Source organism: Aricia agestis, chromosome Z, assembly GCF_905147365.1.
Source record: "Aricia agestis chromosome Z, ilAriAges1.1, whole genome shotgun sequence".
NCBI lineage: Eukaryota > Metazoa > Arthropoda > Insecta > Lepidoptera > Lycaenidae > Aricia > Aricia agestis.
Window position 1 is genome coordinate 36,742,613 of NC_056428.1, and position 17,010 is coordinate 36,759,622.

At 33.1% G+C, this 17,010-nt stretch overlaps 1 protein-coding gene across 4 annotated transcripts; it reads right to left on the reverse strand.

Annotated features, from left to right (window-relative positions):
* Nucleotides 1–1,868: 1,868 nt before the first annotated feature.
* LOC121738936 lies at nucleotides 1,869–14,423 on the reverse strand. Of its 4 annotated transcripts, none has more exons than XM_042131218.1 (4): nucleotides 14,386–14,423; nucleotides 12,502–13,750; nucleotides 9,206–11,087; nucleotides 1,869–4,063 (listed from the first exon to the last, which is right to left on the reverse strand). In XM_042131218.1, exons 2-4 carry the CDS (start codon nucleotides 13,650–13,652, stop codon nucleotides 2,027–2,029), a joined length of 5,070 nt encoding a protein of 1,689 aa, XP_041987152.1. In that variant the 5' UTR covers nucleotides 13,653–13,750; nucleotides 14,386–14,423; the 3' UTR covers nucleotides 1,869–2,026. The 4 variants fall into 4 exon arrangements, with proteins under 4 accessions (XP_041987152.1, XP_041987150.1, XP_041987149.1 ...); XM_042131216.1 differs by lacking the exon at nucleotides 14,386–14,423 and adding an exon at nucleotides 14,035–14,199; XM_042131215.1 differs by lacking the exon at nucleotides 14,386–14,423 and having other exon boundaries at nucleotides 12,502–14,016.
* Nucleotides 14,424–17,010: the final 2,587 nt, after the last annotated feature.

Below are 17,010 nucleotides of genomic sequence, written 5' to 3' on the forward strand. Positions count from 1 at the left end.
CTGATTTGTTTATTACATGTCAAACATTTGTTGTCCAATCCTGTCAAATAGTGTAACAACTATTTATTTTTTTGGAGCTTATGGCCTGGTTGCTGAGACTTTTAAGCCACAACTTTATTTTATTCTGAAGACATCATGTGCGCGTTCAGAAATTTATTTTTTGTAAAATGTCTACAAAGTTCAGGTACTGTTATATTTGTTTGTTTTAGACATTAACTTTCGAAAATTATTTATTAATTATTTAATTTTTAATTCCCGAAAATAATACCTAAGATTTATTCTACAGTAAAAACATAAAATCATCGGAAAGGAACGGAATTTAGGGAATAAAAAATCAATTGGTAAAGGTTATAAGATTAAGGAAAAAAAATCTACAGGTTAACAAAAGTGTAATTTTCTTTTTATAGGTTGTCTATGATTTTTCTTGATAAGCTATTCATACGTAGTAGTTATATACTCTTTGAGCTATTGTCTATGTCTCGAAAGTTCAGGCACTGTTAAAGGGCCCATTCACGGCAGGACAGCACGGCAGTCCTGCAGTGAATTTGCCTTTTTATTATATTTCGGATATTGAATTAATACCAGTTTTATTTTTTTTCCCAATCTGCACAACATAGTTTTCAATAATTTTTTTCTGACATGAGTTTGAAGTACTTAATTATTATTTTTTATTCTTATTCTCATTCTGTATGTATGTTTTCATCATCATTCATCATAATAAAATACTTTTTTGTTTCTATCTATATAAATATATTATTTTGTATCATTGTTTTACGTTCATCAAAGCCTAAATTAGTTCAGCTAAAAAGTAACACGACATTCAATTGACTGTTAGGCGGTACGAAGTTCGCCGGGTCAGCTAGTATTTGATAAAATCCTTAGTACCTATAGACTATAAGACAGAATATAATAATAGTAGTAGTATAGGTCAATCATGGTCACCTCAAAGTGTGAGAAAAAATCACGGAGGACAAAATACATAAGTGACGTCACCCAAGGCCAAATTTTTGGTCTTCAAAGCTCTCTGCTTTGCTTAGAGAGCAATTTCCAGTGTTTCTTGGACACAAGACAAATTACAAAATAGATTCACACAGCCCGTGTATTATTTTTTCTCTATGGATTCACAAGAAGAGTTAGAATCAAGTTAGAATATTTGAAATAAGTTTATTTTTATGAATAAATATTAAGATCTAAGATGTTTTTAATAAATAACCGTTATCTCGATTTAAATAACAGAATAACAATACATAATAGCCTTAGCTAAGCTATTGCATTGAAAACTCAAAGTAGGTAAGTAAGGTAATTTCTTTTATTTTAATTTTATGAAAATATACCTATGCTTATTATTAATTACGTCTTGTAAAACAATTTTACCATTTAGGTACTCAGTTCAAATATAAAATGCTATATAATCATGTTATAATACACACACTATGATACACAACTATATGTACAGCTACACAACATTAAAAATTTTATTCGGTATTTCCTAGAATGGGTTCAAATCACATATTAAAAAAATTATACCATAACTTTTCCAACAATTTTATTTCGTTTATAAATGTAAACAACAAAAATGAACTTACAAATGCATAACACCAAACCACACAAAAGCCTACATCCACCGTGCGGTCACAATACAGTTATAACATTACATTACAATATTGTTTGTAATAATTGTAGATATGATAGACACTAAAATATTAATAATATTATGGTGACTAGATCTAAAGATCTTCTATAGATAATACTTCTTCATATAAAGTAGGTTATTTATTAGTTCCGATGCAAGTAAATAAAATATTTAACATTTAGAGCTACCGTCTTAGCGTTATAATATACTATAGCTATTAATTAAAAGTGTTTTGTGTAGAGAATTTTATAAATGCTTTGTGTTTTTGAAAAGGTTATTTTTATTGTTTTACTGTTATAATGCTATATTTTGTAATTATCTTAAGAATATAACAAGAATAAAGTCTTTAAAATCATTAACTAATACAACAATTAATTAAAATTTATAAGCAACCTATTTATTGGTATCCGGGGGGTTGAAAAATTCCCAGTGATGATGATGTATTGTGCGACTGTCACTGAGTCCAAGCATTATTAAACCAGCAATCAAAACCAAGAATATAACCATAGCCATCTGCACATCTTTCTTGTCTTCTGCTCTGCTAATGTAAGACATGAATGTGTTAAAGATGTTTCTCAAAGTTCTACTAATAGAGTTTTGACAGACTCGAAGGAACTGCGCTCCAGCCTCAGTGATAGTTGGTTCTTGAGCCTTGGTTGGCGGCATGCGTCTCGGTGACGGTCGGGGCTTATCATCCTCTGAACTAGACTCTGTTTGAGGAACTGGAAGCTTACGCTTAGATCTTCGAGTAGGAGGATGTGGAGTTTGAAACTGTGATTCAAAAAATTCTGTTATTGGACGTTCTCTAGAGGGACGTGCTGCTTGAAACTGAGTAGGTGCCACGTCTTGTAAATAGGAAAGCAAAAGAGGTGTTAAATCGGGAGGTGGTGGTCTTTGAGGGGGTAAAGAGGCATCTGAGAGAAGAGCGATTGGGGAGGGTGGCCGGATTTCCGGTCTCTCGTCATAAGTCTTTTCACCTGCCGGTTCCGTTTGTGTTTCTTCTTCTCGACTTACAGGCCTAGGCACATCTACACTTTGTGGAGTCAAAGTTTGACGTCCTTGGGATGTAGATATTTCAGCGAATTTCTTTACAATCTCGTCAATTACAGATTGTGAAAGCTCAAGTCCACTAACAGAAATGTTTCCTGTCTTTGAATCAAACTCATTTACATTTAAAGTCATTCCTTCTATTTCAGATACAAGAATCTTACTTGCTTGTAATTCAGATACATTAAGTCTTCCTACATCGAGATCTTTTACTTGTAGTCTCTGAGTTACTAAATTGTCTAACTGAACATCACGGCCAGTATCTGATACTCTTTCCAGGGCTCGCTCAGATTCTTGACACACAACTTCTTTAGAGCTTTGCGAAGGTCGCATAGTAGATCTTTGTTTTGGTAGTGGCGGCACCTCTGGAATCTTAGACTCATCTATGTCAATTGGCTGAACTGTTAAAGAGGCTTCTGTTAATATGACATCCCTTTCATTTATTCTCGTTGGACTTGATACTCTTTTTTCTACTAATATCACTGTGGGAGAAGTCCTCCCAATGTGCGATTTTGACAATTCTGCCATTTTTGGATCTGACAACTTTAAAGACTTCTCGGATCTTGAGCTTGGTCGAGAAATGTGTGGGCTGGTTGGCTTACTTGCTTTACCGATAATGGACTCCTCATCAATAATGTCTCTCAGTGAACTAGACATAGATATGTCCAAATGGTCGTCAATTCCTAATTCAAAATCCACATCGTCTGGAAGCGTATCAGTTTGAGTAGACACTTCTATCTCTGCTATATCTTGTTCCTTTAAATTGCTTTTGGTATAATCATCCATATTTTCATTTGTATCTTTTTTTCTTTTTGGTCCCCTTGGAGGTCGAGGAGGTGGAGGTAAAGGTCTATCTTTCATTTTACTTACAACTGGCCCCGATTTTAAATCTTTGTGTACTTCATCAAATTTTGGTTCTTCTATTTCATCATACTGTGTATCTCCATTCATGATCGAATTTTTATTAAAGCTGTCTAAAGTCATTAAACTTGACGATGATTTTTTTCTAGGTGGACGATTCGGTTTTACATTTTTCGTTCCAGAGACGGTATAGTATTTCCTTTCGGAACTATTGCTTTTACGTCGCCTCAGAGGTGGTGTTTTACTTTTTGATCTAAAAGTTTGTTTGTAACCCGTCGAGCCTTTGTCAACGGTTGCATATCCTGGACTTTCTTGGCGTACTGGTTTTTCTTCAAAATCTTGGGGTAAATGAGTATCCAGAGTTAAGGATTCCGCGCCATGGGATGTTCGATCATCATCGCAAATTGAAGTACCTTTAGAACTTCTAGATCTAGATCGCCTTGGTGGAACAGGACTCTGCTCTGTAAAAGCAGCTTCAGAGTGTGGTACGATGTACTCATGTTCGGTGCGATAAACGATAATCTGCAAAATAAGTAAGTTTTATTATATTATATAATAAGGATTATTTATATTGTATTATTTTATATTTATCCACAAAAATATTAAAAAGAAAAAACTTCAACTAGACAATATGTATATATTTTAATTAAAATAGAAAATATCTATGATTGATTGCAGTTATGCGAAAGTTCCTCGAGATATTATAATCTTATAAATTGAATGAATGATTTTGTTGATTTAGACGGTGACTAAAGCAAAATTGGCGATTTTAATACATTTTTTTTCTCAAAAATAAGCCCCGAATTGTTTCATTTTTTACCGACTTCCAAAAAGGAGGAGGTTATACGTTCGGCTGTATGTATCTTTTTTTTTTTGTATGTTCAACGATAACTCAGCCGTTTGTGATCCGATTTTCAAAATTCTTTTTGTGTTGTATAGGGTTTAACTCAAATTTGGTACCATGTTCACAAAAGTGGAGATCTGATGATGGGATCCTGGAGGAATCGAGGGGACTCCTCGAAATTTGTATGGAAACATATAGTGATTTCAATTTTTTCTGAAGCATTCGAAGTAAATGCTACCAAAAAGTAAGATTTCGCACCAAGTTATACCCTGGATCCGAAGGTACGCAACAGAACTTTTGAATCCTTATAGATACATGTTCGGGGATTTCGGCGTTGTTTAAACAACTGAAAGCATAAGCCAACACATAAATTTATTTGATCATCATCATCAAAATCATAATTATGCCATGGGTCATCACATTATGACCCAATTATTGATGCTTTTCGTGATATTTTGCATCGAAGCAAATGTTTTTGATGATTATTTCGCTGTTTGTGGACCGATTTTCAAAATTCTTGTGTTGGTATATAGGGTATAATCTTGATTTTGTGTAATAATTACGAAAGTGGTGAGCTGATGATGGGATCTATGAGCAATCGAGGGAAATCCTTGAAATTTATCAAAAGACTCATAGTAGTTAAAATGTTGTTTATAGTAACTGAAACATATGTTACGAATAAGAGAAAGTTCATACGAAGGTGTCTCTTGGTCTAAAGGCACTGAACAGAACTCCTGAACCTTTAAAGATAAAAGTTTTTAAATTGCAGCATCGCTTAGATAACTGCAAGCATTTACCACAATTTCGCTTACAGTAACATAATGTGAAAAGTTAACATACGTAGTGGTTATTTACGCATAAAGCCTTAGCTTGTAGATAACTAAAAAGAGTGAAATTATTACTTTTAACAAAAAATTAAAACCGACTGACAAGGTAAAAACAATAATAATATGAACTAAAAAGTATTAAATAACTCTTACTCTATAATAGTGCCTTTTTCAGAATTCATCTAAATCTCAACTATTTCTGTACATACTACAGTTTTCATTACTTTGAAGTCGGTACCAGTCCCAAAAGCTTCAGATATTCTGACATTGACTGAATTCACGCTTAAATTAGCTGGTACCGACTTCAAATAATGAAGACTGTAGTATGTACAGAAATAGTTGAGATTTAGATGAATTCTGAAAAAGGCACTATTATAGAGTAAGAGTTATTTAATACTTTTTAGTTCATATTATTATTGTTTTTACCTTGGAAGTCGGTTTTAATTTTTTGTTAAAAATAATATTTTTTCCAGCGGCCAGTGATAAAACCATAACTTTTTTGTAGCACTACATTAGAGAAACATATATTAGTAATAAAAATTGTTCTATTCTAAGTAATATCAGAGCTGAGCTACGATTATTTTAGTATATTTATTTTTGCTTATTATTAACACAAAATCAATAGTAATTAACGTTACTTTATGGAGCTATCCTCAACAAACAGGCGTAGAAAGGGTATATTAATCTGTTGGATATATATATATTTCTCACTAACTATTGCCCACGAATTCGTCCGCGTCAAATATGAATAGGTAATAATTTTTCATACATATTTTCACACTGGGTTTAACTCTCGTCCGGCTAAAATATAGCCAGACTTGAGACTATATTTCATTAGACAGTGGTTTTCAAAGGGCCGGATGCAATATTAGGCAATTATAATTATTGTTCTTGTGTATTAATGTGTTGTGGGTAAAATGACTCTAGAGTGTTGTTCCCATAATATTATAATGTCGATTATTTCCACTATTTAGGGAATTTTGCAGTATACAAAGTAGTATGATGTCCGACGCCACCAGCTTTCGGCAGAATTTTCAGTCCAGCTTTTAATTTACTTTCGGCTCGGCTCATATAGATTTGTACAGCTGCAGGAATGTTTTATAGAATACTAGCTGTCAGAGTGAACTTCGTGTCACTTTAAAACCTTCCCTGGACTTCTACGAATATTTTAAGACTAAAATCAGCCCAATCCGTTCAGCCGTTTTCGAGTTTTAGCGCGACTAACATTTGAAAATCCATTTTTATAATATAAGAAGATTAACTATGTACTTACAAAAAAATATAAAAAAATCAAAACGAGAAATTCGAGAAAAAATGGATTTGCATTTTTTTGCAAAAGCAAAATAAATAGTTAAAAATCTCATTGTATGTTAAATGATTAAGTCATTCCCTAAATGTACGAATAACTAAAATTAAAAGTAAATGATGAAATTAATAATTAATTTTTCTTGTTTATAGATCAGGTTGTAACATAAGTGATAATACTTAAGTTAGGGTAAGTATAATACCCATCAAAAACATCCTGTAAAAAAAACAAGTCTCGCAGCTCAGTTTTTATTCCGTAAAAATTTATGAGATCCATGCAATACCAAGTCGGTTAATTTATTCAGTCCCTACCTAGGGGACCTTCAGTCTCAAGTTATTACGTAAGTTATTATCATATCAATATTAAAAATCTTTTACGTTTTAAATAAATAGAGCAACTTGAACATCGCATGATTAGATTGTTTAGTATAACACTATACAGTATCACACAGCACTACGGGCCTGCATCAATCGCATGGAGCGCAATAGACTAAACAATCTAATAATAATATACTTAATAGCTATGTATAAATTGGAAGATACATTGTGTTTTCATGCGATGTCCAAGTCGATCTTTTTATTTAAAACGTAAAAGATTTTTAATATTGATAATATGATAATAACTTACGTAATAACTTGAGACAGAAGGTTCCCTAGGTAGGGACTGAATAAATTAACCGACTTGGATTGCATGGATCTCATAAATTTTTACGGAATAAAAACTAAGCTGCGAGATTTGGGTTTTTTTACAGGATGTTTTTGATGGGATTTCACTTCTTTTTGTAGAGTCCTACGTTTCTCCTTTTTGGTACCTTTTACTACTATAAATATCAATAACGATTTTTATAAGAAACAAATAAAACTAACAATTAATAATAATATAATCATTATGTATACACTATACAATATTACTATATTACTTGCCTTTCATTACTATCCAATATATCCATACTAATACTAAACTATTATTATTATTATAAATGCGAAAGTGTGTTTGTTTGTTTGTTTGATTGTCCTTCCTTCACGGCCTAGCGAACCAATCAATTGACTTGATTTTTGACGTAGACTTAGTTGAAAGGATGAAGAGTAACATAGGCTACTTTTGGTCTTGGAAAAACGTCAGGTTTCCAAAAAAGGTTTACAAGAATATTTGTATTTTACGCGATTTTTTAATTCCACGCGAGCGAAGCCGCGGGCAAAAGCTAGTGCTTCATATATATATTAGATACCTATCTACAACTATTACTCCTTCGAATATACGTACGGAAATATCGATGGTACCGGTACAATGATTCATAAATTGCAATTAATGTACCTAACTTTGAAATCTTACAAATGTATAACAGTCAGTCAGTCAGTGACAAAATTAAGAAAGTTTAACAAGTTACAGCTCTTAAACTACTGGTGCAAATTGAATAAAATTTTAAATATACCGTGTTTATACAATGCTTGCTTAGCAACTGAAAATTCAGGCTTTTTGGTTTATCCACAATGAAGTTATAGGGGGTCAAAAAGAGCTTGAATTGGTTCGAGAAAAGGATGCTACTTTTACAGTAAACTCTATACACGGGACTCATACACAGTACACACCCTAAAGTATTATCACTTAGTATCTTTATACCCTGTATACTAATATTATGAAGCTGAAGTGTTTGTGTTTTGAAAGTGCTAATCTCAGGAACTGCTTGTTCGATTTGAAAAAATATTTTTGTGTTGGATAGCCCATTTATCGAGGAAGGCTTTAAGCTTATAAATAACGCCGTTTTTTTGTACTCTCCTGAATATTCAGGTTATGATTGAATTTACGTTTAGTTGAAAATACGAACTTAAAATGCCTAATATCTCGGCTCCGATATAGTTTAGTTGTATGTCCCCCATAATAAAGTTTACTCCCCTTGATATGTTCTTACATAATATGCCGGTTTGGTGAGTGGCCGCGAGATTTGAAAATGACACCAATATTACCCAAACCCCTTTACCTTCTCACTACTTATTTGAATTGCGAACAGACTATAATAAAATTATAGTAAAGAACTAGATTAAAATCGGTCCACCCGTTTGGATGCTACGATGCCACAGACAGACAGACAGACAGACAGACCGACAGACAGACACGTCAAACTTATAACTATACTTTCTTACTTTACACAAAAGACTAAGTAATAAAACCGTTACGAAACAGCTAAAGGCATAAATATCTGAAATATTATTATTACACCTTCGAAAATAACTAATATCTATATTGGATCTTTGCCAATGTATACATAATTATATATAACTAGCTGTCCCGGTGAACTTCGTGTCACTTTAAAACCTTCCCTGGACTTCTACGAATATTTTAAAACTAAAATCAGCCCAACCCGTTCAGCCGTTTTCGAGTTTTAGCGCGACTAACACATTTGAAAATCCATTTTTATATATAAGAAGATTATTAGATATATTATAGCTAGCTACATTACAGCTGTAATCTATAATGATTGCTACCAAATCAATTATTGACAACTCTCTAAAGCCGTGAACCTGAGGAATCCGAAAATAACTCAAAAAATACGTATCTAAAATTACTTCATCTATTTCAATTAATTCTCATTAGTAGTTTAGGCGTTACGATGGATCAAACCTACATGAGTCATGACATTGGCACTGGGCGGCCTAAACATAATAATTAATCAAATAAGTAATACTTACATCTTCACTTTGTTGTTCTCCTTGCCATATATTTGGTGACGGAAAAGTATTGAAATCGTTGGAGTATGAATGGCGTATTTCATTTTTATTATACTTTTTCTTTCTTTTTGGAGGCATCGGAAGTGTCTGTGACTGAATTGGAATATTATCAGGATATTCTATGATATCATCATTTGCATATTCATGTATCGAATTAAGATCGGGTCTAAATTCTGTTTCATGTGTAAGTTTGCTATCTTCAGCAAAGTTAGTATTTTGAATTTCTTTTAAATTATCTTCTGATATTCCTAAATCCACTTCACTAAATTGCATGCTTGCGTTTACACTTTCGTCCATATACTGTATGGATTCTATTTCCTTCTTTTTTCGTTTAGCGCGTGAGGGCCGTATAGGCGGGAATGTGTAATATCCATCGTCTCTTTCATTAAGGTCCTCAACAGAATATCGCATTTGTTCGTTTTCTTCAATAGTAAGTTCTGGATCTGCATCTGCTTGGGTCACGTACATTTTTTGTGCCTCTGGTTCCGTACTACCCATTGAAGCCAGAACATTTTTCGGAATATTAAAAGCTTGTCGAATTTCGTCACTTAGATACTCCCTGACTTGAATGTTTTCACGTGATATTCCTCTCGGTCGTACAAAAAATTCGTCATTATTTATTTCGTTTATATGTGTGTACTCTTGTATTGACGGTGACATATCAGGAATCGAAGACGCATTTCTTGAAATATTTTTAAAATCGGGCTCTTCATTTTCCTTATCGACATAATCTGGGTCTACTTTATCAAAGTCGTATGTTGTTTCAAATTGCTTTCTTTCTTCCATTTCATTCTCAAAGCTAGTTTCACTGTCAAGAGCTCCATACTCACGTGGATGTTCAGGACTATCTGGTATGTACTTTTGAGTATTTTCAGATGTCTTTTTCATTCGAGTAAATGTAAATACCGGTGGTGGAGTGTCTTCTCTATTCAATGTTGGTGAAGATGATGTTTTCGTCATCTGATTTTTTTTCTTCTTATTAAACAGCCTTGGATAAGTTTTAGCTTCAAATTCGACACTTGCCACATTATTTAATTCGGAACTAGATTCTGATATTCTTAAATCAGGTTTGTTCTTTTTCCTTCCTAAACTAGAGAAAATTTGCTTAGATTTTTCAGGCATTTTAAATTTCGGTAAATCAGGTATATTGAACTTTGGCCTTTCTGGCATTGTGAACTTCTTTTTATCACCAAAAGTAAGTTTTTCAGATAAATTAATTTTTTTGAATTTTGGTCTGTCTGGTAAACTAAACTTTCTTCTATCTGGTAAAGTAAACTTCGGTCTTTCAGGAAAAGAAAGCTTAGGTCGTTCTTTCTTGCGATTTTCATTTTGCTCTTGTGAATTGATCTTAGTTCGTTCTGGCGATGAAAATTGTTTCGTTTTTAAATTATTTAACTTCGTTCTCAACTTTCCTGCTTGTGTTTTAAGCTTGCCTGTGCCTTCTCTAAATCTTTGTTGTATTTTACTGTCTAGCGATTCTCCAGTCTTGTTACGATTTTCTCGTTTAAGAGGTAAATTTTCTAAAGCAGATGAGTCAACTTGACTTGTACTTACTTCACATTCTGTTCTTGACATTGTTGATGGTGTATTTACAAAAAATCTATCTTCAATGTCCTTTTGCAGTGCTTCAGCATTTATAACGTTTTCAGATTTTTCGTCTATAACACCTTTACTTTCAATTTGATCTTCATCATCTGTCGTATGTTGAAGACATTTTCTTTCAAGTGATGTTGTGCTTGATAATTCATCATCAGTTTTGGAAATGGGCGTTTGATCATCTATACTCGGTGATGTGTAGATAATATTTGGCGGAGGCTTTTCGATAATTTCGTATTCGTGATCACTGAAAATTAAATAAAAAGAAGATATAGCAAACTTTAATGTAACTAATAATAATAATATCTATAGGCGCTTCACACAACATCAGTCTGGCCCCGTGGTAAGTACCTGAAGGACTTAATATCAAACTAAATATCACGTAATTTTTTTCCAGCAAAAAAACGGTAAAATTATGTGAAAAATTTTACAGTTTTTTTAAATATCCATGTTCTATATTATATGTGTATCTATAAATATAGAACATGGCCAAATCTGATCATCATTATTATAATCAATACATTTACAGCCAATACCTACATAGATTTTGAAAAACTTGCGTGGGATTAAGGGGGGGGGGGGCGGAATCTTACGAAATCTCACCGAGGGAGTTGGGGTCAAAATACCACACGCAATTAATGGACGCCCTCTAAAGTCAAGCGCGTCGCCTTATTTAACGCTAGGTTAATAGGTAATTTAAATAATGCAGTAATAAAAGACTAATTAATAGGTGCAAGTATTAAACGTCACCTACGATTAGGTATAAAATTGTAATGTTTATGTAAAAAACGTATCGTGAATTAAATTCATGTAAATATTATAACAATATTTTACAATAATTCGCTTAGCAGTATAATATATTTACTTCGCAGTGTCTAATTTTATGCGTCGCATGAGTTTAAATTTAAACTACACTCACATTCACATCTGAAATCACAATTAGGCCAACAGTCTGCGCTCGTTTTAGCCTCAGCAGTCGCCGGGGAAATTATAACAATTTTTAATATATTTTGCATGAAAAATTGTTAGAATTTGTATAACCCATAAAATTACTTACGGCATATTTGAAATCGGATTACTAGTTCGAGATGTTGGTCTCGTGCCCACTGGGTTCACTCTTTCAGGTAGTAATGAATCACATTGAAAAAACTGACAGGCACAACGAACTTCCGGTGTAAATAACTGAACACTGCCTTCACGAGTAGGTCTTACGGGCTTCTCTAAAGGAGTTCCACCTTCGGAAGTCCATCGTCGGAGCTTACTCATTACTTGTACGAATTAATACAAAATACCTTGTATTAAGGCATTTCGGACTTATTCTTTTTAACGCGAGCTAGTAGGTACAAGTCACGAAGGCCTCATTGCGATTTATTGCCTAAACGTGTTCGTTAAAGTCAGTCAGTAAATGAACTAAATCACTGGCATGAAAGCACCCGCGAGCAACGATCGCTGATGACAATTTTAAAGAGCTTACCCAATGTGCAGGAAGCAGTGCCCGTTGTGGCTATATTTAACAAACAGAGAGAGGCTAGCGTGTTCGCAATGCAAATGATATTATTATGTCATGAACACAACAAAGCTTTTTACTATAACTACTAATGTACTCATAGTTGTGTTAATTTTAAACAAATTCAATAGAAAAAATAATAAACAGTTATTACCTGCTAGGCTTAGACCAATCTTGATCGATAAATTCTACTTCATGCCTTTTTCTATCATGTTCCCTTGGACTTGGACTGGGGGACGTTTCTATGGGTATTGCTGTTGATTGTTCCAAGTGGTTTGCATTTTCATCGTCATCCGGCATTTCAGTTATAGTAATATTAGGTGAATCGGGTGGTCTACTATCATCAACTTGATTCTGAAATACTTCATCTACATTTGGTTCCTCTTGATCCATTTCTTCATCCAGCAGAATAGCTTCCTTATTGATTGCATCTTTCATAATATGCAATTTTTCCATAATATGCTCATCATTTTTTAATGAATTATTGTCATCCGTAACAAGGCTCGGGTCTTGGGAAGTCATCGACTTTTTCTCTAATAAACTGTCGTTTTCTTTGTTACTGTTACTTTTTGTGTCTTCCTTTTCTAAGTTTTCTTGTAAATCAGAGGACTCTACATCTTTAGGTTCTTCAATATCTTCATAAATATGATCTTTTCTCATTCTTGGTGGAGGAGTTTCAATGCTCATTGTTTTACTCATTTCATCAGAGCTTCCTAATTTAATAGCGCTAAATTTTTGTCTTTTAACTGCGCTTGGGGAATTTCTCAACTGTCTTATTTCTTGGACTTCTTCCGCTTTTTTTCTTTTTGATGTAGGTGATTTTTCAGTATCGTTTCTGTCCAATTTTTGTAATGTTTTATCTGCCAAATGTTTAATTTTATTCACTAATGGATGACAGCACTTAGTTTTTTCTCGTGTTTCAGTAACCCCAATATATTGTTGTTCTGGTACCCGTCGTTTCAAGATACTTTTAGGAGAAACACTTTTTGGTTTTTCCGAAGGTGATACGAGATAAGCACTGGCCTGACTTGCCGGCCGTTCTTCATTCTTTTTCATTGGATCATCTTCTGAGTCGAGAGAAATTTCTTTTGAGAAGTTTGGTACATGAACTCCTTCATCTTGACCTTCTTCGTTATGTTTGCGGCTGCTGCCGGGAGAAGAGTTTAAGTTGAGAATTCTTTGGGAATCCCGAAAGTCCGGAGACTGGGTTCGAGATCTTGAGAATTCACGAGACATACTTCTAATTGGTGTTGTGGCTCTTATAATATCCTCTGCGGTTATTTCACCTTCAAGTGGTGGTTTCATTAAGTGCGTCCAGGGATATCCCCCGGCTTCACGAGCTCGTCGCAAATCTTCCCATTGATAGGTCGGTAAAGGTACCGGTGGTATATTTTTCTCTTTATCTGGTGACAATGCAGATTCCATATGTTTAGTTAATTTATTCAGGGTTGTTATTAAATATTTAGGTTAACTACAGCGCCCATTGCCTTTTGATTTTTTTCCTCTTTTCACACGCACCCAGCAAAATTTTCACCGTCAAACTAAGAACACAACATTTCGATCCAATACTAGCATCAGCTACTGAAAACACGATGTGTTTGCGTGGGCTAGTGTGAAAATAGGTGTGAATAAGTTGTATATTATGATCACTCGTGTACGGATTATTTCGGACTGGAAACACAGTTACCTTGAACACCTTCGCTCACAACTTGTGTTTTAGCACCAAACTCACAATAAATTCATGTTGTTTATAAATAATAATTAATATGGCAGAATCGATATTACAATCTCTTAATATTGAAATGATCTGTGATCTATACAAATCTCAATTCAACTGGCCGCCTCGTACAAGTTTGAACGAGTGGGCTAAATATAACATTGAGCATATAATATTTATTTTGAGCCGCCGGTTAACGTCAGCAATGAAATTGCAAGGTTTTATTGAAAGTGAAGAAGATACGAATGTTCAATTACGCTATATGTAGTGCTTGATTGGTGATGCGATTGTTGTAAATGAAATATCATCAGACAGACTCACCAGATTGACTTGCTTCCAATAATACGTAGCTGTGACTGGCCGGTCTCGTGATGGCTCACGGGAGCGCGAACCATTGTTGCGTGCGGACGAAATCGTGTACTTGTACTTTATTGTTAGTATCTATTGTGTTTACTTTTTATATTATGATCAACCAAGTAAACTAAGTTTTTTACTAAGTAGGAATGTAACTAAAATATATTGGCTAGTTTTAAGTAATTTAAAAATATATATATATATAATAAAAGTAGTTAAGTAATCCTAAAAATCTAAAAGCGCGACTGCGTCAGTACCGATAAGAAACAACAAAAAAGCAAATACCTATTGTTAGTAGGTATATCTACTATGTATTAGGGGGTACAATTTTTGAACCGACTTTAAAATTCCAATGTTCCAAACCAACAGTTATACTTATCTATTAGTTGAAAATCATAAATGCGAAAATGTGTCTGTCTATCTGTAATCTATTCACGTTAAAGGTGACGCCGCGTTAAAATAATTATCGGCCAAGTGCGAGTCGGACCCGCGCACCGAGTATTCCGTACCGTTATAGAGCAAAAATAGGCCAAAAATTGTGTTTTTTTCACGGAGCTAATACAGAGGAGCTCCGTGGTTTTTTGTATGGGGCCCCCCTAAATTTTATTTTTATTTTAAGATTAAATATTAAATTGCACATATCATAAAGGACTGTATGAAAAATTCAAGTGCCTACGTGTTTCCATTATTGATACAGATGATGTAGAGCAATTAAGACCAAAAAAATCACGTTTGTTGTATGGAGGCCCAATACAACAAACGTGATTTTTTTGAGATTAAATATTATTATTTTGATTTTTTTAGTATTTATTGTTATAGCGGCAAAAGAAATACACAATCTGTGAAAATTTCAAAAGTCTAGCTATAGCGGTTCTTGAGATACAGCCTGGAGACAGACAGACATACATCTTTATTACGCTGTGGAGTGTGGACATATGGACAGACGGACAGACTTCGAAGTCTCAGTAATAGGCTCCCGTTTTTATCTTCGGGTACGAAACCCTAAAAAGGTAAAAGGATAATAAAACCAATAATTTATACAGGCATTATTTTATTAGTTTTAGTAATACGAGTCAATTATTTTGCAAGTTACAGCTAGGCCAACAGGAGTATTGTATTTGATGCATCAAAAATCACATTCATGATTAATCTTACACTAACTCTTAACTAGATAGGGAAATCCACATATTTATCGCCAATAAAGTTATTTCTATGATAAATAATTGAATTCTAGAAAAGTTGTGATTAAATCACACGCGATTTGGTTAAATAACATTGTCATGCTTGTATGACGCCGGAAAAGGCGTCCACCGTCGTAGGCATTCTAAAAAAATATTTTAACAAATAATTATTCTTTTGACGTTTTTCTAATTAAAATCCAGGGACTAAATTCCAGCTTGCGTCTTACGATGAGGTAATCTAAAAGCGAGTATGCGTACTCAATAATACATAATAGTGTGACGTAAGCAAACAATTTTATCACAGTATTGTGGTAATGTGTAAATTTTAGTTAAAACGCCAATATAATTAATTAAAGCTCTTACTATAATAATTTAATAATATATATTTTTTAAGTTTCACAACATCTTCCACCGAAATAGTTTTATGATTGAATCATAGTCAAAAGAAAAAAATATTGGCTTTTGTAGTGACTGTAGGTATTGTTGATAATGTTAATTGTTATATAATCATATAATTATATAAAAAAGTAAAACAGTCACAGGTATTTGAAAAAAATGTCCCTAAAAAGATAGTAAAGAGCTGGTTAAGTGTTTATGTCCTGTGTAACTATCAAGCAGGCGTACCTACTTTTAGCTAGATTGAAGATAATAATATTATTATCTTTAGATCAATGTATATTTTTAATTCTATCTAAAACATGTTTATTAATATAGAATAGTTTAGAAACAATTTTATCTAATAAATGCCTAACTACAAAATATTTAGAAAAAATGTGAAGTTAAAATCATCTACAACGGAGGCTGAACTGTAAATATAATAGGCTTCTGTAGGTACTACTTAAATATATTTTAATAACAATAGCGAATGCCAGCAGGCATAATACTAATCAAAAGTGATATTCATGTAAATGCAAATTACAAATATGTAGGTACCTACTTAGGTTCATAAATAAGTACATATCTAGATACCGAAGTAATTTAACAGATGATTAAATATATCATTAGGCCTGTCCTAATAATATATTTATTTATTACTTTTCTAAATCAACTAAAATTATGATAACATAAGATTACAATATAAAATGATGCTTAAAATTAAAAAGTTATAATGTTACCAGTAATAATAATAATAATAATTAGAAGTGCAAATACTTGTTACTTAGAAGCGATATATTTTCTACTGAGACAATACTTATTAACCTGTTTTGATTCAATTAGGTACATCATCCAAATAAATTAACAAGAGCAATTAATATTCGTGTAACATTAATAAGTACTATTAAATTTTTGTTGTTTTGTTGCCTAAATGAAACAACATTTGAGAGATGAGAGAAAATAATATAAGTTAATCACTCCATAGCTGAACGGAATAATTTTTTAAATTGCAATCCTAAAATCTATTTCTGTGACA

Coding starts and splice junctions, on each gene's coding strand:
- LOC121738936 (XM_042131215.1), bottom strand. CDS start 13,772: ATGGAATCTGCATTGTCACCAGATAAAGAGAAAAATATACCACCGGTA. Junction 11,088..12,501: donor GATTGGTCTAAGCCTAGCAG/GTAATAACTGTT, acceptor TTTAATTTTCAG/TGATCACGAATACGAAATTA. Junction 4,064..9,205: donor GAGAACAACAAAGTGAAGAT/GTAAGTATTACT, acceptor CTTATTTTGCAG/ATTATCGTTTATCGCACCGA.